Genomic DNA, 24315 nt, shown 5'->3' on the forward strand with positions numbered 1-24315 from the left:
TCATCCCGATTGCCCTGGTGCGGTGGCAATCGGGGTAATAAGGGGTTAATGACCGCTCACAGCTGCCACTAAGCCCTAGATTAATAGTGGGAGGCATCTGAGACCCCATTACTAATCTGTAAGTGAGAAGAAACAAACACAAAACACCAAAAAAAAAAAATCTTCATTTGAAATAAAATAACCCCCCCCACCCCTGTTAACCCCCAAAACACCCAGATCCGACAAAATCCACGAGGTCCCATGAGTCCAGCTCTGCTACATACATAACGAAGGCAGAGTGCGCGGACACAGAACATGACCACATGCTGTGGGCTTCAAGCAGAGAATGACTGTGCCGCGCGATGACCGGTGACATCACTCAGTTTATCTGTAGTCATAGCTGGAGGTCCTCAGCTTTGAACGCAGGTAAACTGACCTCAGGTGACCTCATTACATTTGCGTTATGCTGCGGTTTTGATGCAGATTTGGTGCAGAAATATGGTGTATAAATTTGCCGACGTTTCAGAGCAGTTTTCTACTAGCAGGTGCAAATCAAGTGCAGGCATTTCAGTACCAAATTTGCACCTCATGACAGAAAATAGCAGTTTTCTGCCAGGAGATGCAGGTCTGTGAACTCAGTGACCTCACCTGAGCGGAGGTCCGAGCTTACCTGCAGTCAAAGCTGGGATACCGTGGGAACCTCCAGCTCTGATTGCAGATAAAGAGTGACATCACTGCTCATCGCGTGGCTCAGTCATTCTCTGCCTGAAGCTGACAGTGTGCGATCATGTTCTCGATTATAGTAGTTATATTGTTGTATATAGGGGCAGTATTATAGTAATTATATGCTTGTCTATAAGGGGCAGTACTTATACTGTATTCTTGCTCAAGGGGAGGGCAGCATTATAGTAACACTACATAAGCTAATAAAAAAAAAAAAAAAACATACGAGGAAGAGCATAACATTTCTCAAATATCAGCTGCAGGTTTCCCTTACAACAAACCATGGATACTGTGTTCTACCTCAATCAGTGTGGTAACCAAAGGGATAGTATTTACTCTTGGCAGGAAAAAAGAAATGTCAGTGTAACATTATACAAAGTCCGTAGATTTTATTCAGATTATAGACTGAACGGAACAATGTTCAATGACTCCCCATTCCTTAATACATTGACTCTGCATATGCAAACGCTGAAACCCACACCACGTTAACAGTCTAATGGGCAAAGTGTATTAACCCCAAGAACAAACTCAAGTATGATCCGGCATTAATAAATGGGATGTTTACACAATCTAAACCCACCATCCAAATATTGCAGATTTACAGTATTGTCCTCATCAAGCTATATTCACATTGATTATGCTCTTATATGATGTATACAGGCGCTCATGATCGTGTTGTCCACCTTTGAAAACAGATTTGCAATAACATACAAATCTAAAAGACATACAGCATTTAGTTACATCTTGTATTATACTCCAGAGCTGCACTCACTATTCTGCTGGCGGAGTCACTGTGCACATACATTATATTACTTATCCTGTACTGATCCATAGTTACATCCTGTATTACACTTCAGAGCTGCACTCACTATTCTGCTGGTGGAGTCACGGTGTACATACATTACATCACGTATCCTGTAATGATCCGGAGTTACTGCCTCTAGAGCTGCGCTCAATAGTCTCATTTATGTTATTGGAACAGTCAGCAATCTTAGCAGTAAACATTCTTAATATTTTAGCGGCGTCCTTATAATGCAGGATAGTCATTTTGTTCTACATCCAATTATGATACAAGGTTACTAGTCTAGTGGCAAGACTACAGTTCATTGCAGGCAAAGCTAACCCTGTTTAGACACTAAACAAGCAAGGAAATTAATTAAAAACAAATTGCTCTAAAGGAGGCAGAATTGTGAATGCAGCTCTGGAGTGAACTGCATGCTCAGAATAGGCACACAATAATTAATATAAAAATATTACTTGTGTGTAGGCATCATTTCATAAGTTAACTGTACAAACGTGTTTGCAGTGGAAATACGCTTAATATTATATGCTTCAATAATTAGGCTGCATCAAAAACAAAAACACCCTATTATATGCGGTCATTCTCCCCTACTCTTTAAGGAAAGACAACCTTAAATCTAAATTTTATGCAGTTAAATGTCATGCGCCTTAAAAAATAAAAATAAAAAATAAAAACACTTTGCAATATACTTTTATTTCAAATTTTCATCTCCCCTCCCCCCCCATACACCCCAGCCACTTGTGCTTTCATATCATATCATTAAATGGAAGTAGTAAGTAGAATAATTACAGTGATTTTTTTTTTTTCTCCAGGCATGCACAAGGCTTAGAAAAAGGGGTTTGTCCACTTACAAAATCAGCCCTGTCCTAAATTGAAATGTTTCTATCATTAGGATAATTTTTTTTGTATAAACCAGTAGTACATGAATATAAAAGTAACTGTTGTAAAATACATATTAGGGGCAGCTTCTTCCCTTCAGGAGCCCATCCTTCCGTTTTCTTGTCCGCGGACACTCGGTAAATGTTTGAACACCAAAACATGATATGGTGTAAACAGTACAAAAAAAAAAAAAAGAGGTTGGTGGGGAGAGGAGGGAGATGAAGCTGCAGTTTCTTAATCCGTGCTTTAATGAAACGGGAAGCATCTGGTTTGCACAGGGCTCTGACATCACACTAAGGAGAGCACCCAGCTACTTGATTTATAGAAATCAGCAGAGGGATTCTAAAAGACCCCAAATCTGCAGGCTACACACAATGTAGTCTAGAGCTGCCTATAGAGAGTGATTATTATTTTTTTTTTTATTAATGATCTGTATTTAAAGATATTCATGACAAAGATCTGCATCTTACCGCTCCTCTATTATTTCTCATGGAAGTGGATGAATAAAAGACAACTGGGCATTACCATTCTCTGAGAAATTGGCTCTATCCCCCTAACAGTCAGTAGCAATTGGACAGTGTACGGACACACAAGGGCAGTGGTAACTTCCAACCATTAATTTACCCATACATTTCAAGGAGAAATAACAAAGGGTCTTGGGTTTCTAAGGTTTTGAATTGTTAAATTATGGGGAATGTAAATTTATACAAAACAAACATTGTGGGAAAGTGGGCAGATCTTGGCTGCTTCGATCTCCATTAAACTTAGGCGGTGAATGAAGTGTCCGAATGCTTCGTGTTGAATAAGCTCCTCGAATGGTCGGTGAAGGGTCGGCCACCAAGCCACAAGTGTCCACATGGTCGGTCTGCGGCTTTTTGATTCTTGGCTCCGTAGCTTTTATAAGTCATTGTGACATACAGCCAGCGCTCCGTGTGTATATACAACCACACACTAAGGGATATTTTTGTTTATATTGGCCCTAGTCATGGAGACAAAGCGATACTTGTGCAGTCCCATCCTCAAATGAAATGCAAAACCAGCACTCAGGAACCAGTAATATGATGACATGTGGGATCAATAATAGCAAATATACAGAATATGGTACAGTCCTCGGTCCTGATGATGCACAAATTAAAAAAAAAAAAAAATAATAAAAATGTAGCATTAAACCTTCACAGTTCCATAGCCATGCAGCCAGCCATTACCCAGAATTCCTTTGTGCATAGGCTGCGGTGAGGCTACAGATTAAGGCAGGAACTAGGACCAGCTTAGAGTACATTCCTGCTGGGTAAAGCCATGTCCCCTGTATGTAAACGACAAGATTAAAAAATAGCAAGGGGAATAAGAAAAAAAAAAAAATGATATTTGGAGGGTTTCATTCCTTTGTCATCTTAAATATGGGTGGGAGGTAGGAGCCAGAACCCTTTGTGCCTGTGAGTTTGCGGCTTCTATCGTCAATGATACGAGCTTTGATGTCATGCAGATGCGGCCCACTAGGTGGAGCCAGAGAGCTCTCAGCGGGATCTGCAGAGAGGGGGACCTGGCGCCATCAGCATTATACAATGATTGTTCTGCTGAGGTCCGTCCTTCCTCCAACTAAAGGGGAACGGTTCTTTGTTCAATTAAGAAAAGAAAAAACAAAAAAAACTATTTGTTGGCCCTGAATCCTGACTTTTAACATTAGTTGCTCTTCTTTTTCTTCTTCTTTTTCGAGGGACGGCCGGAGCCTGTGGAACAAACAGGGACAATTAGGAAAGTGTTAAGAGTATTGCCACCATCTATATCAGAACAAGAGGCTGTGGACATATTTGGAAGATACAATTGTAGCAAACCTTCAATTGTGAGAAACATTAGGTCTATACCAAAGCTGAGTGACAAGATTCACAAGACCCTGCTCCACCTGGGCAATCGATACAACCGTGCAAACGTCCTGCTAGGTCTTCTGATTAGGAGACCCAGGGATGTCATTTTATTGACGGGGGAGAACACGTGAAGGTGTGGGGACTGTTATTCAGAAAATGAGCTGTGGATGCCAGCAGGAGGTTTCGCAGTTTTCTGATCGGTGGCCATAGACTACAGATGTAAGTCCTGAAAATGTTTTGCTCAGCTCTAGCCTATACCATTTATATCATTTTATATAAAAAAGTGGTCTGGAGGGAAGGGGGAACAAATACCTATAGTCGGAATCTCTCTACATATGATCAAGCTACCATGTTTTCCTGAAAATAAACCCTACCCAGAAAATAACTTCAGCATGATTTTACAGGATTTTTGGAGCATTCTTGAAATATAAGCCCTATTCTAAAAAGAAGCCATAGTTACAATCAGGGACGGCATTAGGGGGGGTGGGGGGTGGGGAGGAAAAATGCCCAATTTCTCAAGGTTCCCACCTCTTAGGAACCTCAGCTTTTGTATTCCAAGGTTAAGATTGTTTAAAGGACCTTTGGTGATTAGTCATGTGACCAAAGGTCTCTTAATTACAGGAGAACTGAACAGGAGACAGGCTGGTATGCAAGACTGGCATTAGAAGGAAAGGAGAGCAAACTGGGCAATTTCACAGGGCCCCAGAGTCTATATCCTGATGAGAAAACTGCTTAAGGACCTTTTTGGCTTCATGTCATGTGATTATGGTGTAACAAAGTTCTCTAAAGCGAAGAAGAGACAGGCTGGTATGTAAGTGTAGTTAAGATAAATAGATGAGACAGACATGTACCGTCTCACTAAACGACGTACCAGTGATTCCGACCACGATTTGACCTGGTCAGGATCGCTGGTGCGTCGCTACATGGTCGCTGGTGAGCTGTCAATCAGGCAGATCTCACCAGCGACCCTTCGCTTGGTAACCAAGGTACACATCGGGTTACTAAGCAAAGTGCTTTGCTTAGTTACCCGATATTTACCCTGGTTACGTGTGCAGGGAGCCAGCGCTAAGCGGTGTACGCTGGTAACCAGGGTAAATATCGGGTAACTAAGCAAAGCGCTTTGCTTGGTTACCCGATATTTACCCTGGTTACCAGTGTACACCGCTTAGCGCTGGTTCCCTGCACACGTAGCCAGGGTACATATTGGGTTACTAAGCAAAGCGCTTTGCTTAGTTACCCGATATTTACCCTGGTTATGTGTGCAGGGAGCCAGCGCTTAGCGGTGTACGCTGGTTACCACCATACGCTGCTTACACAGAGTCGGTGCTCCTGCCATTAAATACGCCGATGTGTGCTTCACAGCGGGAGACCAACGAGCAAAAAATGAACCAGAACATTGTGTAACGATCAGTGATTTCACAGCAGGGGCCAGGTCGCTGCTTAGTGTCACACACAGCGATCTCGCTATGTGAGAAGTACCCCTTACACACAGGGTTTGGCGAGTTATGTTGATGTTGCAGAATGCGATATGACTGTGAATAAATGTTGATTATTTTGTTTTTCGAATAAATGTGAATTGCTGTACATGGGAGAGAAAAAAAAAAAACAAGAAAAAAAAACATCCCCTGAATATAAGCCCTAGCATGTGTTTCGGCACAAATAAATAAATATAAGACCGTGTCTTATTTTCAAAGAAACACAGTAACAAGGTTATTTGTATGCAGGTAGTGGGAAAAAAATGGCTTGGGTGTTTTTAAGGCATCTCCCAGGACTGTGTTCTATAAGCCTTTCTGGCCATTTGTCAGCACTGAGATGGTGACATTAGTCTGTGTCTCATGTGAAAGAACTAACCCCACAATAAGTGCAATGGGGGCGATATGCCTACCTTTCCATAGTTGGACCTAGATTATTTTTCTGATACGCAGAGGTTAATAGAAAAATCATACTGGTTAAATTTAACCCCCTTATAGTCACCCAATATCTGGCTATTAATAAACCCAAAATGTACTGCTCAATAAAATAAAGGGAATACTCAAACAACAAAATGGTATTTTAGTGTTCCCTTTATTTTTTTGAGCAGTATACATAGGATGTGAGTGACCTCCCTGACGAAGGCTTTTCAGCCGAAACGGTCGTCGGGGTGGACGCCGGCACCAGGTTGCTCCCCTGATTTACCCTTTCAGGTATGATATTATTGTGATTATTTAGTCCTACTGACACTCTGTTCTAATATTTGACCGATTTACTCATATACATATGATTTATGATTTTCTGTCATGAAAATCCATCACATCTAGTGTAGCAATACTACTTATGACATTATAGTCGATATTTAAGTGCTTCACTGGTGTGAAGGGTTTATTATCCTACAGAATAACTTTTTATAGAATTATTTATGAAGTCTTTGTGCCTGGTATTTACAGGGTGATTAGCCTCTATACTATGTACACAGTTTTTTGTCATCTTAATTCTATACTGTGTATATGGCTATTTATGACATCATTTGATTGTACTCTGCCAGTGATGGGTTATTCCCCCATCTAGCTGTGGCTTTCCCTGGTGTTTGCGCCCCTCCTTGTAATTTGTGCCGCCCATCACCTACCCTGTTCAAATAAAGTTTTTCACATTTTCAGCATTTGGGCATTTGGTCGTGATTTGTTTGTTTTTGTGTATCTTTAGCGACTTGCCCTGATTCTATCCAGTACCAATTATGCTATAATTCTCTTTTATATGCCACACAGATTTTTCTGTTAGATATGGATTGGCTGTGTTTCATGTATAACATAGGATGTGAATGAGGCACGGCGTATAATGCAGAACTACTTACCCCAGCGCAACCGTGTCAGCCACTCTCCCATGCAGTAGAACGTGAGCATAATGAGGAACGAGGATGCAAAAAACACAAACATCCCTACTGCGTCCAGCTTAGCCAGGATGGGATACACCCAGATATCTGCGGCGTAATGCACCCAGTACACCCTGCGCACAAGAGAACAGGACATTAATACTATATATGCAAATGGATCAACAAATCCTTCCTATAAGACTATCACTTTACATTAATATAAAAAAAATGTAGCTTTCTAGCATACTATCATCAAATATTCAGGATTTTCACCAGATCTACTTGCGGTCAGTGAATTGACACAATCAGGTGGGAAGCTGCACTTAGGGGTACTGTGCACACTACGACATCGCTAGCCGATGCTTGCGATGTCGAGCTCGATAGTCCCCGCCCCCGTCGCAGCTGCGATATCATGGTTATAGCTGGCGTAGCGAACATTATCGCTACGGCAGCCTCACAAGCACTTACCTGCCCAGCGACGTCGCTCTGGCCGGCGACCCGCCTCCTTTCTAAGGGGGCTGGTCGTGCGGCGTCACAGCGACGTCACACGGCAGGTGGCCAATAGAAGCGGAGGGGCAGAGATGAGCGGGACGTAAACATCCCACCCACCTCTTTCCTTGCGCATAGCCGGCGTGAGACAGGTAAGGAGATGTTCCTCGCTCCTGCGGCTTCTCACACAGCGATGTGTGCTGCCACAGGAACGAGGAACAACATCGCACCTGTTGCTGCTGCGACATTATGGAAAGGACCGATGCTACACCGATGATACGATTTCGACGCTTTTGCACTTGTTAATCGTATCAAAAACGATTTACACACTCCGATGTCGACAGCGATGCCGGATGTGCGTCACTTTCGCTTTGACCCCACCGACATTGCAGCTGCGATGTCGTAGTGTGCAAAGTACCCCTTAATGTTAGCCACGTCATGATGCCCCGAGCGCCTGGACTTGGTTTGAGCAGTCATCCTGCGCTGACAGGGGTCCTTTAAAGGATCAGCATGAAAGCAGTGGTATGGCTGTATAACTAGTAAAAATTATGGCTTTTTACTTATTTTATTTTTACAAATTCGATATACCAGTCATAAGAAAGCGAATGTAGAAAACATGCAAATCAAGCTAGACGTGCACTGGGGGAGTGTCTATGTATCTGGTAAACACAGTATGGACACACCCACAGTGCACTGCCTATCTGATTTGCATGTGGGGTCAGCATTCACTTTCTCGTGACTGGTGCATTAAATCTCTCTTAAGAAAAAAAAGAAAAAAAAAAAAAAATGATCATGGTTACTAAAGGTATCAATATGCAGCTATATCACTGCTTCCATGTATAAATATGCGCTGGCGGGTTCCCTATAAAATGTAGCTTTCATTTACTTACTTTGGCTATGTCTGGAGTTTTGATGGTGGGGGGCTGTGTACAGAGACCCCCACTGATCCCTGTAATGCAGGGGTATAAGCGCTCAGCTGCGCACTGTGCTCCTTTGGCTCGGACCATCAGATGTAACGGTGTATGGCATTTCTATGGGCCGTACACCACAATAAAAGAGCATGTTCTATAACCATGCACTACAGCCCCTTAGCTTAAGAGCGTAGTGGTCTCAGCACCCAGATTCCCAATGAGCAAATCTCCCAACACGTTACTGTGACATGTGAGAAGATGTATGAATTGCTCATTTTGGTTAACTGTATTCTAATGACTCCCAGGAAACGCTCTGCTCTCTAATCCTGGCAAACCCAATTACTAGAAAAGAAACACTGACCATGACAGGTAGGCGATCCCCAACACTACCAGGACAGCGATGCCACTCTTCTTGCTCGGATATTGGTGGGAACAGGTAACGAGCTCAATGAGTATAAGTGGAAGGATAAACGTATGCTGTGGAGAAGGAGGATAAAACATGACAAAGGGATACGTGTCTATACTCCAGATGACACCAAGGGACCCTCCAGCCATGGTCCCTTCTCTGAGAACCGCATCTTTGGCTGGGCTCACACTGCCAATTGTTCTGTCTGGTGAGAGAATTGGGACAATTATGTTAGTGACTCTGATCAGAGCGTGAGCCGAGTGTCGTCATATTGTGATCTAATTCTCTCGCATGAGAGAATCGAATCACAGGAGAAGATAAGATAGAATATACTCTCTCCATCTTGTCCATTGTGTGTCTGCATCAGAGTGCAATCTGATGTTTCACATGCACCCATAGAATTCAATGGGTGCACGCCATCCGATATACATTGCCACTTTTGCAGCATGCTACAATTTAAAAAAAAAAAAAAAAAAAAAAAGCGCTGGTCAACACTATATAACATTGGAGCGAGTGCTATCCGACAAGATATTGGATAGCCCTCGTCCATCTTATACACTCGTGTGAGTGAGCCCTTAGATGCAGCTCGGCACAAGAGGAGTTGAGATCCCAAATATACCTATTACGGTACCCTGTGCATCACCAAACCGTTAAGCATGTGCTATTGCAGGAAGGTCACATATATTTGTGCTACTGTTGTGGCTCCACCAGTTTTTGTGAAGTTATCAACCTTTAAAAGGGAATCTGTCATTTAAAAAAAACACTATTAACCTGCAAATATGAGGCTAATGGTGCCGGCCCCTGCACTGAAAGCCAGGCTCCTGGAAAGAAATCAAATGTATTCCTCCCTGCAGCCCCCGGGTTTCAATCATACATAGTTTAGTCTTCACTTAGTACACAGTGAGTGGCAGCTGTAACTGCGCCCCGGCACTGACTGATGGCCGGGTCAGCAGTGCAGGGTGAGCTGTCAGTTGGTACAACAGTCGCGGTTATATATCTGTAACGACTGAAGCTGCTCCTCTATGACTGAAAGCCTCTCGTTACCAGGAGAAATAAAGGTAATTTTTTCCCAATAGCCGGGCTTTCAGTGCAGCAGCCGCTTTAGAACACTAATAGCCTGCACATTATGGGGCCACGAAAAAATGAGCCTGAAATAATGTACAATATGCTTTTAAGGAGTCACTGAATAATCCAGTAAATCTGGTCATTTGGCACAGAACTCCAATATAAGCTAGAATGTCACTAGGCCAGAAGACTGAAGAGAGAAAACTAATGAGAAGCTTCCTCTGCCGTTACTGTGCGGTCTATCTATAACTTGTCAGATAATATCTGAAATCCTGCCACCATATGGATGGGCCAGATAACTCACAAAGTGACTGCAATCACTACAAGGCCTAGGACACACGGCGAGAAAAATGGTGCAATAGGAATGCAATAAAGGCAAAAAAAAAAAAAATAGCATTCCACTCGGACCAATATTACGCTGTGTCAGCTCCCATGAGCGATTATTTTCTCAGCCCTAATCGGACTGAGAAGCAGCATGCTTCGGGTGCAATGCAATCCTGTTCCACTCGCACCCATGCAAGGCTATGGGGCGAGAGAAACATCGCACCGGTGTAATGCGAGAGCAGTGCGATTCTCGCATCAGCCGACATCGAGATAAGGAGTGAAATCCCTCCCTCTCCTCCGCAGCGCCGGCCCTCCGCTGTGCAACTGTGGTCTGATCGCATGATCGGACCACAGTCACATGACACTCGGCTCCCGCTGTGCTGTGAGTGTGTGCAGAGTGTCATGCGACCACTCACACAAATCCCTGTGTGGCCTCAGCCTTAGCTTATGAATGATGGGAGTCTGATGTCTGGGATCCCCACTGATTCTAAAGCGGGCTTTACATGCTGCAACATCGCTAGAGCGATCTCGTTGGGGGTCATGGAATTGTGACGCACATCCGGCCGCTTTAGCGATGTCGTTGCATGTGACACCTATGAGCGATTTTGAATCGTCGCAAAAACGTTCAAAATCGCTCATCGGTGACATCACCCCCTATTCCCAATTATCGTTGCTGCTGCTTGGACGATGTAGTTCGTCGTTCCTGCGGCAGCACACATCGCTATGTGTGACACCGCAGGAACGAGGAACCTCACCTTACCTGCGGCCGCTGGCAATGAGGAAGGAAGGAGGTGGGCGAGATGTTCGTCCCGCTCATCTCCGCCCCTCCGCTTCTATTGGGCGGCTGCTTAGTGACGTCGCTGTAACGCCGAACGAACCTCCCCCTTAGAAAGGAGGCGGTTCGCCGGTCACAGCCATGTCGCTAGGCAGGTAAGTAGTCTGACGGGTCTGCGCGATTTTGTGCACCATGGGCAATGATTTGCCCATGTCGCACAAACGATGGGGGCGGGTACGCACACTAGCGATATCGGTAACGATAACGCAGCGTGTAAAGCTGAGAACGAATGGGTCCCAGCACTGGTTTCTCCCTAGCACAGCAATGTACCTATTCACTTGGCTGGGGCCCACACTGCAACTCCTACACAGTCAGGTGCAGAGGACACCAGATCAGGGGTAACACAGCAAAGGGAATGCAGTTGCATTTTATAACGCCAACATTCCACAGCGCTGTACAGTCTACTTTGTCCTATTTATAACACAAACTAGAGTCAATTTCTAAGAAAGCCAGGTGATCTGGTCTAGTTTTTGCATGGGAGGAAACACATCAAACACGGAGAGAACATACAATCTCCACACAGAGGTTGGCCTTGGTAAGATTAAACCCCAGGATTACATCCGTCTCTAAACTCAATCCCAGAGGATACTTCATTCCTTGGCAGATATTATCAGGGATACTGTGGCTGCAGACATGATTGTGGATCACCACTATAAGAATGGGCATCGCGGTGGCTCAGGGGTTAGCACTGTTGCTTTCAAGTGCTGGCTCCTGGGTTCAAATGCCAAAGCCAATATCTGCATGGAGTTTGTCACGCCAGGTACAAGTGGTCTCCCGGTGAACAGTGCAACAGCGGTAACACCTGGCTAGTGTTACGCCAGGGGAGGGAGAAGACCCCCGGCAAGCGACAACACAAAGGGACCACAATTACAAAGGTGACTCTTGGCACTAGGGAAAAGGGGAGTGGGGTCACCTCCTAACACGTACCTGAGGCTGATCCCTGCACTCTCTAATGTCCCTAGTCGGGTCCTTCCAATCATGTGCCTGGGCCCTCACTGGCCCTAAACTTACCCTGACTAGTGAAGGCCAGCAAGATGCTGCAAATAACACAGGATAAGTAAGAAACAAGTGGGGAAAGACACAACTAAGGCTAAGTTCACATTTCCGTTGATTTGTATCAGTCACATGCGTCGCTTGACGCATGTGACTGATGCGCTGTTCAACGCTGTACAACGGATGACAAAGAACAGAATTCTTTGTCGGATTCCGTTGTGTGCGGGGGGCGGAGTTCGGGGGCAGAGCCGAGCGGGGGGCGGGGCCAGGCGCTGAGGATGTCAGTGGAAGTGCTGCGGTCTGCATGGCTGGGGACAGGTGAGTGTATCTGTGAGTGAGTGAGTGTGTGTATGTGCATGTATGTATGTATGTATGTATGTATGTATGTATGTATGTATGTATGTATGTATGTATGTATGTATGTATGTGCACATGCAAAGTGCGGGAGGGGGCGGAGCCGAGCGGGGGGCGGGGCCAGGCGCTGAGGATGTCAGTAGAAGTGCTGCGGTCTGCATGGCTGGGGACAGGTGAGTGTATGTGTGAGTGAGTGTGTGTATGAGTGAGTGTGTGTATGTGCATGTATGTATGTATGTATGTGTGTGTGTGCACATGCAAAGTGCGGGAGGGGGCGGAGCCGAGCAGGGGGCGGGGCCAGACGAGGGTGTCAGTGCTTGTCTGCATGGCTGGGGACAGGTGTGTGTGTGTGTGTGTGTGTGTGTGTGTGTGTACATACATGTGCGGAGTGCGGGAGGGGGAGGGGGAGGGGCCGAGCGGGGAAGTGTCGGCCTCCCTGCACACGTAACCAGCCTAAATATCGGGTAACAGCAAAGCACCCGATGTTTACCTTGGTTACCCGATATTTACCTTGGTTACGGGCCTACACCGCTTAGCGCTGGCTCCTTGCACCGTAACCAGGGTAAATATCGGGTAACCAACCAAAGCTAGTGACGTGTGCAGGGAGCCAGAGAGCATGCGCAGCGAAATCCGACGAATCTCGCTGCTCAAAAAACGTTACATGCTGCGTTCCTCCCGCCCGGCGGTCAGTCGTTCCACGACTGATCAGTCGGGCGGAGGGTGCAACGCAGCATCATCAGTCACAATCCGCTGCGCATACAAGTCTATGGGAGCAGCGGAATCCGCTAAACGGATTCCGCTGTTTACAAGAGCAGCGGATTGTGACTGATAGATTTTAGCGGAAATGTGAACTTAGCCTTAGAGCCCTCCAAGGTTTCTTCAGCAGGAACTTCGCAGATGCAGCAGTAACACCACCAAAGCTCTGCACAGATAAGGTCCTTCAACATGGACAGCTAAGGAATGAGCTATAGTCGGCATAGGAAGGAGTGAGGAGCCGATACTTATAGCAGAAGGAAGGGGCTGCAGATGAGGTTGCAACTACCTGTTATGGTACTCTTGGGCGTTTTGTACTTGTAAGACCAGTTTCACACATCCGGCATTTCGCCAGATCCGGCACGCATACAATACATTCATTTACAGTGGAAGCACGACACCATGCGGACAAATGCGGTTGTGCATAAAGCACAGAAACGCATGGTGTCACGTTTCCACTGTAAATGAATGTACTGTACTGTATGCGTGCCGGATCCAGCGAAATGCCGGATGTGTGAAACGGGTCTTAGAATACTGCATGATAGGGTTGTACCTTAACCCCTTCAGAGCAGAATGGAATTAAATATGATCCAACTCAGGGTAAAGGGCGATCGGGCAATAAAGCCGATCTGCGATCCTCAATGTGACGCCCCAAGATCACATCAGGTCGTGACACACTTGACAGTTTGTATGTTCTTTAGTATATGCATAGATTTCCTCCCATACCCCAAAGATATACTAATAGGGAATTTGGATTGTGAGCCCCAATGGGGACAGTGATGATAATGTCTGGAAAGCGCTGCAGATCACGATGCATTATATAAGTAAAATAAATAAACAAAGCTTATAGGATACTCTTACCATGGCATGGTTAAGCCACTGAGGGATGATGCTGTCCAGTTCTTTGGGGTAGACCAGCTCCCGGTCATAGGCATAAATACTCCAGAATGAAGTAAACACAAACTAGAAATGAAAAAATATATTATAAAATTGAGTGATCAAACTGTGCAGATTCTATTAAAAGAGTGTCACCTTGTGATAGAAGTGCAAGATGTGCCACACTTACCACGCCTACTGGGAATGCCAGTGCAGCAAAGATGTAGTCCTTTACCCGGGCCAGAACGGAGCAGAACCGGCTCCGATTGGAGAGGCAGAGCTGGAGGAGATCACACAGTACGCAAACACCAAAAAACGTTGTTTGAAGGACCTGGGGAGACATTGGTTTACAATGAGAACACACAGTGCAGCAGACAACCATTTTTACCCCCTGGCTTCACGCTGATGTATGAGGTCTCATAGTGAGGAATAGAGAGCCACGTATGTGTGCTGCCACCTACGTTCCTGACCGAGCAAGACATGGCCCCATTCTCCAGAGGGATCTGGGTCCCAGCAGTGGTGTGACCTGTAAATATTTCCATTATTTAATGTCATCACCAATTTAGGATTAGTGGGAGTCCCAACGATGGAACCTCCACTGATCCCACAGGTAGGTGATCACCCTTCAATACAGTGATGTCCGTGTGTGCAACCACCAAAAGAGGATCTTTTCTTAGGCTATGTGCCCATGCTGCGGAAAAGCTGCGGATTTTCCAGAAATTTGCAGCACAGCTACTCCCCAGCCATTTCTATGGCATTTGGGAAATGCTGTGCCCACACTGCGGATTTTTCCGCAGCGGAAATCGTGCGGAAAAATCTGCAGCATGTCAATTATTGTTGCGGATTTTCGTGCGGATTTTGCCTATTCAATTGAATTAAAAAAAAAAAAAAAATCCGCACCTATGAAAAGGTGCGGATTCCGGGGGAAAGCTGCAGATTTTGATGCAGAAAAATCCGCAGATACAGAGTCCCGTGGGCACATAGCCTAAGAGCTCTGCACTGTGTTGTTCCTCCTGGAAACTTAAGAAATTGACAACTGTGGTGTTATTATTCAATAGCGATATTTCACGGTGGAATGAGATAACTTACTAAGGCTAGGTTCACATTTCCGTTAAATTGTATCAGTCACAATCCGCGGCTCTGGTAACGGAATCCGTTGTGTCCCATAGACTTGTATTAGTGGCGGATTGCGACTGATTACCTTGCGCTGCATAGGTAATCAGTAATCAACGCAAACGCAGAATGTAACTTTTTCGGGACGTCAGAATTAATGCACCGCGCAGGAATCCGTTGCAATCCGTCAAGCTTGTAATGTTTGCCTATGGTGCTGGATTCTTACGACGGAATACAGGGCTGGATTCAGTCATGCTCTACTGAGCATGCCCAGCATGTTTGGCACACCCATTGGGCCGTCCCAAACACAAACGGATCATGACTGATCCGTCAAAAAAACGGATGCACAGCGGATGTAACGGATCAGTTTTTTCACAGGAATCCTGTGAAAAACACATCCGTTGCGTCAGTTGACATCTAAAAAATGACTGATCCGTCGCTGACGGACATGACGGATTTAAAACAACGGAAATGTGAACCTAGCCTAGCACATATCTAAGGAGCTGAATGTCCTACGTTATATGGACTGGTGGAGCGGCCATTCCTTAAGGCCCAGTCACACACACAACGACTTACCAGCGATCCCAAAAACGATGCGACCTGATAGGGATCGCTGGTAAGTTGCTGGGAGGTCGCAGGTTAGATGCCACACAGTCAGATCTTACCAGCGATGCAGGAACAATACAGGTCGCAGTAGTGACCTGTACAACGATCTCAGCAGTCACTGTGACCCTGTCACACAGTGTCAAACACAGCGATGTGTCCTGCCCAGCAGGACATCGCCTTTGAAGAAAATGGCCTGGACCATTCGGCAACGACTAGAGATCTCACAGCAGGGGCCTGATCGCTGGTAAGTGTCACACATAACGAGATCGCTAACGGGATCGCTACTGCGTCACAGAAACCATGACTCAGCTGCGATCTTGCTAGCGATCTCGTTATGTGTGACGGGGCCTTTAGTCCATCATTCCACCCAATTCACAGATGTACAAAGTTACACAAGTGCAGTTATCTAACGGCGGACCCGGGGCTTACCTAACCACATCACTATGAAGGCAGACATATGGGTTTTCTACATTTTCCATCTCTTAGATTCCTAAAATTCTCTCAGCATCAGCTAGCAAGTTACAAATCATTGGCCCTGACGGGTCTCTGGGCCTTCTCACACCAGAGGATTAGATACAGGTGTAAGCGCTCTTCATTCATGATCAATGGGGATCGCATTTACATTTCCCAGCACATCCATTAGGCCAGAATCACACTTGCTAGTGCATCGCGTGTAACTCGCGTGAGTCTCTCATGGTAGAACCCGGCATGGCCGCAAACTATACATACAGGAGCGTCTGAGCTGCATAGAGATACATGCAACCGACCCGCTCCTGTCAGGAGAGTGTGCGGCCATGCCGGGTTCTACCATGAGAGACTCACGCGAGTTACACGCGAGGCACTAGCAAGTGTGATTCTGGCCTTAGAGGGAAAACGCCCCACATATCTGTCAGTCACAGAACCACGTGAGAGAAGGAACCAAGGCACCAAGGGAAAAACCACTGCACCTGAAGGGGCTCTGCAGACCTCAAGATAGAAGTGCATTGCTATACAGTCACTGCTCATTGTAAGGGGTGCTTCACACACAGCGAGCTCGCTGCCGAGATCGCTGCTGAGTCACGCTTTTTGTGACGCAGCAGTGACCTCATTAGCGATCTCGCTGTGTGTGACAATGAGCAGCGATCTGGCCCCTGCTGCGAGATCACTGCTCGTTACACACAGCCCTGGTTCGTTTTCTTCAAAGCCGCTCTCCTGCTGTGACACACAGATCGCTGTGTGTGACAGCGAGAGAGCGACAAATGAAGCGAGCAGGGAGCAGGAGCCGGCGTCTGGCAGCTGCGGTAAGCTGTAACCAAGATAAACATCGGGTAACCAAGGTGGTTACCCGATATTTACCTTAGTTACCAGCCTCCGCAGCTCTCACGCTGCCTGTGCTGCCGGCTCCTGCTCTCTGCACATGTAGCTGCTGTACACATCGGGTTAATTAACCCGATGTGTACTGTAGCTAGGAGAGCAAGGAGCCAGCGCTCAGTGTGCGCGGCTCCCTGCTCTCTGCACACACAGCTAAGCGGTGTGCGCTGGTAACTAATGTAAACATCGGGTAACCATACCCGATGTTTACCTAAAGTTACCAGTGTCTGCAGCTTCCAGACGCCGGCTCCGTGCAAGCGCAGCGTCGCTTGCACGTCGCTGCTGGCTGGGGGCTGTTCACTGGTCGCTGGTGAGATCTGCCTGTTTGACAGCTCACCAGCGACCATGTAGCGATGCAGCAGCGATCCTGACCAGGTCAGATCGCTGCTGCATCGCTAAAGTGTGAAGGTACCCTAAGGCTCAAGGAGATCAGGTAACTGATTCTATCATGCCCAATCCTTAAAAGATAAGCCTCTATCAAAGGTGACAGGCAGCACCTTAATCCACCCTCCCTACTGAAAACACATGCACTTGGCAGAGCCAGGGCGGCACAACTGGCAACTTTACTACGCCCAATAAACGTAACCTTTGAGATGCCGAGACACCTTCACCCACAGGCAAAGTCCACTCTGCCATCTCCACAGTCACCACAGAAAAGAAAATCCTTAAAGGGATATTCCATAGGATAGGATGTAATTGTTTGAGAAGGGAAGATCCGAACGCTGGGTGTCACTCATCAAGGGGAGCTGAGGCCCGGTAACACCTGCTTCCCAATTCCCACAATACAAAAGTATGAACAGCCTGAAAAGCTGGACAATGGAAACATTGAATATAGGAATTTTGGTTCTGCATTACTACTCACGCTGTGCAACACCTGGCGACTGATCAGCGGTGACATCAGGAGCGGCCCCGCTCATCAGTGTCCCAGGTCTCACAGAGCGCAGCGCGAGTCGGGAGGGGCTGCTCCTCAAAGGCGATGGAGCCTTGTTCTGAGCCGCCATAGCCTTTGATCTCCGTAATCGAGGAACTTTGTGTGAACTTCTGGACTATGTCAGACCTGGGATCTAATAAATTGATAACGAGGGTCAGTGTCCTGTTATTTACCTCTCTATGTATCTCAGATTTTGTTCCTTGGACTACATCGGACCTGCGTGGGTTTTTCTTATAAATTGGTGACCCAGGGAAAGTGTCGGGGAGTGTTTTCTAAATACTGTATTTTTGTGTGTCTTCATACTTACTGGGTTAGTAATGGCGGTCTGATAGACACCCCTCCATTATTAACTCCTGGGCTTGATGCCAGCTGTCACTACACAGCTGACATCAACCTCAAAAACCATTACCCAGCTTGTCACCACACCAGGGCAATATTGAAGAGTCGGGCAAAGCGTAAAATTAGTGCATCTAATGGATACACCACTTCTGTGGGATGATATTTTAAGGCCCAATATCCATGGACTTTCCCAGCCTGATAATACCAGCCCCCAGCTGTCTGCTTTACCTTGGCTAGTTATAAAAAAATATGAGTGACCCCATGTCATTTTTTTTTTTTAAAGTTATTAGGTTAAACCAGGCTAAACACCCTTTAGAGCCACATAAAAGGCACTAAAGGGTGGAAGTGTATAATATTTAGGGGGATGGCATTATATAGCAGCAGAATATCCCTCTATGTTTAGATTAGATTGCTTTCTTATTTCTGACAACTAGCATGTCATACGGATGCCAGGCGAAAAAAAAAAAGAAAAATAAATAAATCACACACTCACATGACATACGTAATAATATCACATGACAGTCATCCTACTTTTCACAATGAGTATCAAAGCAATTTATGAGCTAGTGGGACCGAGGCCTAACAAAGATAATAGTTAACCCCATCCCTCCCCAGGACGTAGTTGTACTGTGTTAGATCTCCTTCACACATCCGAGATAAAAACGAACGTTTTCACGGTCCGTGTTAACGGTCCGTATGGCCATCTGTGTACCGTAATTTTGGCTGTGATAGCACACGGAGATCAGTAACACCTGTCTTCGGCGCTTCTGCAGTGTATATATTCATGAGCATAATGAGTGGGCCCAAAAGCAAATGACAGCAGCGCTGAAGATAGGAGAGTACAGAAAATCATTGTATTGCATAAACGAGTTTCCTCCGGTACATGTCACATGGATCACATCACTGTGTAGTCCGTGTGACATGAGTGCTGCGGGGAAAAAAAAAACGGACTTGTCTCCATGTGGAACACATGAACACGCGTCCTTGAGAAAACAGGTCTGTCTGCAAAGACCCATTGATTTGGATGGGTCTGCGTATGTCCGTGTCTCCGGTATGTATGAAAATGTACGTCATACGCACTGGAATCACGGACGTGTGAAGGGGGCTTTATGGGGAGGGCGCGGGTGAATGGCGCTGGATCAGAAGCTGAGCTTGCACAGCAGAAAGCGACATATGTAATTGACACACATTGTATCACTAAACTTTTATCAAAGCCAAATAAGAACAAAAAATACGGCAGCTTTATTTAAAAGGTGACATACCAAGGAGGATAAATCCACATCTGATCCCCCGACCCCCTGACAAAGCGCATGTGAAACCACAACCCGGTTGGTGCAGAAAATCCCTAGTATCAAAAGTGAACTGAATGTTCATTGTGGAAACTTATCCTAGGCGCTTGTTCACACGTAGCGTTGTTTTATTGCATTTTTTTCCACAACTCATCACACAAAACTAACCCATTAACGCAAAAATGAAGAAATGACACTTCCCAGAGATTGACCCCACTGTCACCATTTTTCAGCACATTGCAAGGTGAAATGAATGGAAAAACCAAGCACTCATACAACTGTATATAGAAAGAATGCAATCATCGTTCTTAAAAAGGAGAGGAATATTAAGCACAAAAACTGCGTGCAACCCTCTGACATGCTGGGATCTGTAGTACCACAGCACTGCCAGAGGATGCTGCACCTGCCCCAAGCATTCATTGCTCACCTGGTTCAGGAAGGTCAGGTACTTCCACCTGCCTCCATATGTATTGGCTCCATGGCTCAGCTTGGAGTCCGTCACCTCCAGATTCTGCCATACCGCGAACACATTCCAGGCCAAGAAGCCCACATGAAGGACGATCCCCAGCGCCGCCATGTTGGGGAAGCCCCCAGGAGCCTGCACACGGAGGGAGTCTCTTTGTGTCACTGCCGTCAGTGAGCTGCCCGGACTGATAGCGATCACAGGGGGCACAGACAGGAATGTTCTTACATGTGGGCACAAAGTCCACACACCAAATACAGGGATAGAAAACGCTAGAGGCCAAATGTTTTCAGTCACACGTCTCCACCTTCTATGAGCGGCGGCCATGTTAGTGGGGACCAATTGTCTCTCTTGTAAGGGGCAAATTTGCTCGTAAATTCAATGGTAACCAACATATTAGTTGGTGGCTATGAGTGGCCAAATGCATGGGTAGTGTGGTGGTAATATTGTACCAGGGTATGCAAACAAATGGTGAAAAAAATGCTATTTTTTAATAATTTGTGGATCACGTGCAAATAAAGCAATTAGGACAGGTCGTAAAGGCACCAATACACATTACAGTAACTTCAGACCATTATCAACGGGTTCAGACAACAGACTCATTTCTATAGGGGGCTTAGGCTACTTTCACACATCAGTTTTCTGCATTCAGGCACAATCCTTTTTTTTCCTGATGCAAAGGATCCGGCAAAAACGGATGCAAACTGTATCCACCGGATCCGGTTTTTAACGGATCCGTTATGCCGGATGCGTACAAAACCGGATCCGGTGGATACGGTTTGCATCCGTTTTTGCATCCGGTTTGTCCTTTTTTTTGAAGGATCAGCTTTTTTAATTAATTTGGTGCATGCGCAGTTTACAAAAACGGATCCAGTAGCCGCATCCATTTTTTACCGCATTGCGCCGGATCCGGCGTCCATAGGCTTTCATTGTAAAACACGCCGTATCGCGCCGGATCCGGCGCGATGCGGTTTTTTTTGCCGGACAAAAAAACGTTGCAAGATACGTTGCCTCCGGCCGCCGCTTTGATAAATTTTGCCGCATCCGGAAAAAAACGGATGCACCGCAAAGCCATCCGGTACAATCCGGTACCAATGCAAGTCTATGGGGAAAAAACGGATGCGGTACCGGATCCGTTTTACCCGTTTTTTTCCGGATTGAACCTGATGGCAAAAAACTGATGTGTGAAAGTAGCCTTAGACGTAATTTTTGGTAGTTGATGACCCAGCATATCCGATTTTTAGGCTGCTTTCACACCGCCGATTTTAGCAGAGCCGGGCAATCCGGCTCTAAAACCTATGCAACTGATGCGGCGACAAAACCGCATCCTTTGCATACGTTTTTGACATGCGGCCTGTCCGGTTTTTGCCGCTTGCGGCAGGCTACTGAGCATGCGCAGTGGAAAAAAACGCATGCGGCTGGATGCGGTGTTTGCCGCAGGACGCTGCATGCGGCGTCCATAGGCATGCATTGCAAATTGCGGCGCATCGCCCGGATGCGGCGCAATGCGTTTTTTTTTTGCCGGACAAAAATACGTGCCAGGCAACGTTCCATCCGGCTGCCACATCGGCTAAATCTGCCGCATGCGGCAAAAAACGGACGGAACGTAAGCCCATGCGGCACAATACGGCACTAATGTAAGGCTATGCAAAAAAAAACGCAACCGGCGGCAAAAAAAACGGTTGCGTTTTTTCTGCAAAGTGCCGGATTGTGCCGCACAGGAAAAAACAGATGTGTGAAAGCTTAGACTGCAGACTTTTAGTTCCCTGAGTTGTCTCCAGACACATCCGTCAGTGTATCTCCCATAGATTACACAGGAGGTCTGTGACTCTGTGGTATATAGGGAGGTAGCTGCCGCTGAACGGTCGGCTGAAGTCTATAGGGGCTGTAGTCAGATCTTTGTATCTCTCCACCATGTAGAAAAGTGTTGAAGCTGACACAGCTCTACAGTTCCAGGGTGCATTCCCCTCATATCACCGCCATTGTAAATTTTCTTCCAAGTCTCATGGCATGTGGTTATCGGAGGTGTAGTGCCCATTGGGGTCTAGAGGCCCCTCTACAAAACAAATGGAAAACAATAGCAGGTTACCGTTGCTAAATACTATAACACCCATCACCCCCGATCAGTGTATTTTGCTTTTACTTGGCCATGCCCCTCACCATTCTCTTGAAGGAGTATTTGAAGAGCCACACGTGAATGGCGCAGCAGTGCGTATTATCGACCACAGCTCCATTTACATGGTGCTCTTCATATCTGCAGTTTTTGGAAATGTGGAGATGCCAGTGGTCAGATCCCCACTGAACAGAAAGTCATCCCCTATCTAGAAGATTGGTGATAACCTCCAAACTTGGGCAATTTAAAGAACATTTAAATACCAACAATCCGTAAGTGTAATTGTAGCGCCCCTGAACCTGTCAGGGCACTGCTAGGTATTGCATCCTGTCAAAGATGCAGGGCCTACCTCCAGAGACCTGGAAGCCCAATGCCGGTACCATCAAAACATATAACATTGTCAGTTCCCTCTCCCAATCAGGGGTAACTGACTAGGTGGGGACCCAATGGATGGCCACCTAGGGGTGGAGCCGATCCAGGCCACTAGCCGACAACTGGGGGGAGGAGTGAGACAGCAAGTCAGTCAGTAGTGACAGTAGTTGGAGATGGACATGTCTCGAGATGGGGTTGTGTAGCAGTTACCTGACTGGTACAGGAGAGTGGTTGCCAGGGAGGGTACGACAAGGTACCCCTGGAACCAAAGCACCGACGGGACACAGGGTCATAGGTTAGGCTTCAAGCTGCCTGACAAATACCATCCAGAACGTCACTGACCCAAGATTCCGGGAGCACCAGCAGTAACAAGAGAGCCAGGGACCGGAACAGAACACCAACCCTGCAGGGTTCACACTGCCGGCCGTACAGACCAGAGCCTGACGACAAACAGGACGGGACCCCAGATGGTCCAAGCCACGGGGTTCCACCAAACCAGTGAGTGGTGCAGGGGAAAGAAGCCACCAGATTACCACACAGGCACTGGGACAAAAGGGACCAGGGGTCAAAACCAGCCGTCCTCAGTGAACCAGCACGCTGTGAGTAAACAACAGTATATACAGTATATATACAGATTAATACAGATACTGAGGCTTACACCCAGTATACAGGACAACAAAAGTGGTACTGTGCAGTGTATATATACAGAAACTTAGATTTGCAGCTAACATTCAGAGCTACAATATATATATATATATATATATATATATATATATATATATATATATATATATATATATATACACAGGAGTGCACAACAGTTTTTTGGTCCAAGGGCCACATTGCCAAACTAACCAATCCCCCAAGGGCTGTAAATTTTTTTAAAGGGGTACTTTAATGAATATATATCCAGAACCACCATTAATACATTACAAGAACCAAATTTTGAGTATTTGAGCAGGAGTTAGGCCATGTGCGCACTTTGCGTTTAATTCCGCAGCGTGTAAGTCACTGCCTGTGCGTCTCAGAACGCAGCCGAAAAAGCTGTGTTCTGAGACGCATTTGGCAGAACGCAACTGTGGCGCCCTGGACAAGCTAGGACGTCACAGGTACTGCAACAACACACCCCACACCCCGGTTAGGAACATCAAGGTCAGACACAAATCCTTGTTGCCTTCCTCCAGGGGCTGATGTCCACACCAGGTGGGGCGGAGCCAGGCGGTTGACTCCACCCACCGAGGAGTTCACAGTCCTGGAGGCGAGAAAAGGAGAGGAGTTGAGTTTAGAGAGTGAGAGTGAGAGGAAGTGGTAGTAGAGGAACTAACTGGCTGTGTCCGGGTACGTGGCCCGGGCACAGAAACAGCAAGGTTGGCAGACGGTGGTGACCGTCTGCAGGAGAGGCCAATTGACGCACAACCGTAAGGACCGGGGACGGGCGGTGGCCCGCCGGTAGCGGATCGGGGAGCGAAGAGAAGCCAGCACCATCCGGCAGGGCCTACGGACCCCGACCAGGCTAGGAATCGCCGTTAAACCGGTCAAATCCGTCAGCGACGGGAACTGCCGGGGTTTCCCAGCAGTAAAGACCCGACTGAAGGCAACCGTCCAAACCGTGAGGGAGAGAAAGCTACTGCCAGAGCTAGAGC

The 24315-nt window shown here is 46.5% G+C and overlaps 1 protein-coding gene across 1 annotated transcript; it reads right to left on the minus strand.

The window, feature by feature from the left end:
- Nucleotides 1–1066: 1066 nt before the first annotated feature.
- Nucleotides 1067–20478, minus strand: LOC142311720 (androgen-dependent TFPI-regulating protein-like). The gene is made up of 6 exons (XM_075350371.1): nt 20152–20478; nt 14287–14427; nt 14082–14183; nt 8852–8967; nt 7073–7224; nt 1067–4110 (listed from the first exon to the last, which is right to left on the minus strand). Exons 1-6 carry the CDS (start codon nt 20299–20301, stop codon nt 4064–4066), a joined length of 708 nt encoding a protein of 235 aa, XP_075206486.1. The 5' UTR covers nt 20302–20478; the 3' UTR covers nt 1067–4063.
- Between the last annotated feature and the right edge of the window lie 3837 nt (nt 20479–24315).

Source organism: Anomaloglossus baeobatrachus, chromosome 5, assembly GCF_048569485.1.
Source record: "Anomaloglossus baeobatrachus isolate aAnoBae1 chromosome 5, aAnoBae1.hap1, whole genome shotgun sequence".
In the NCBI taxonomy this organism is placed as follows: Eukaryota; Metazoa; Chordata; class Amphibia; order Anura; family Aromobatidae; genus Anomaloglossus; species Anomaloglossus baeobatrachus.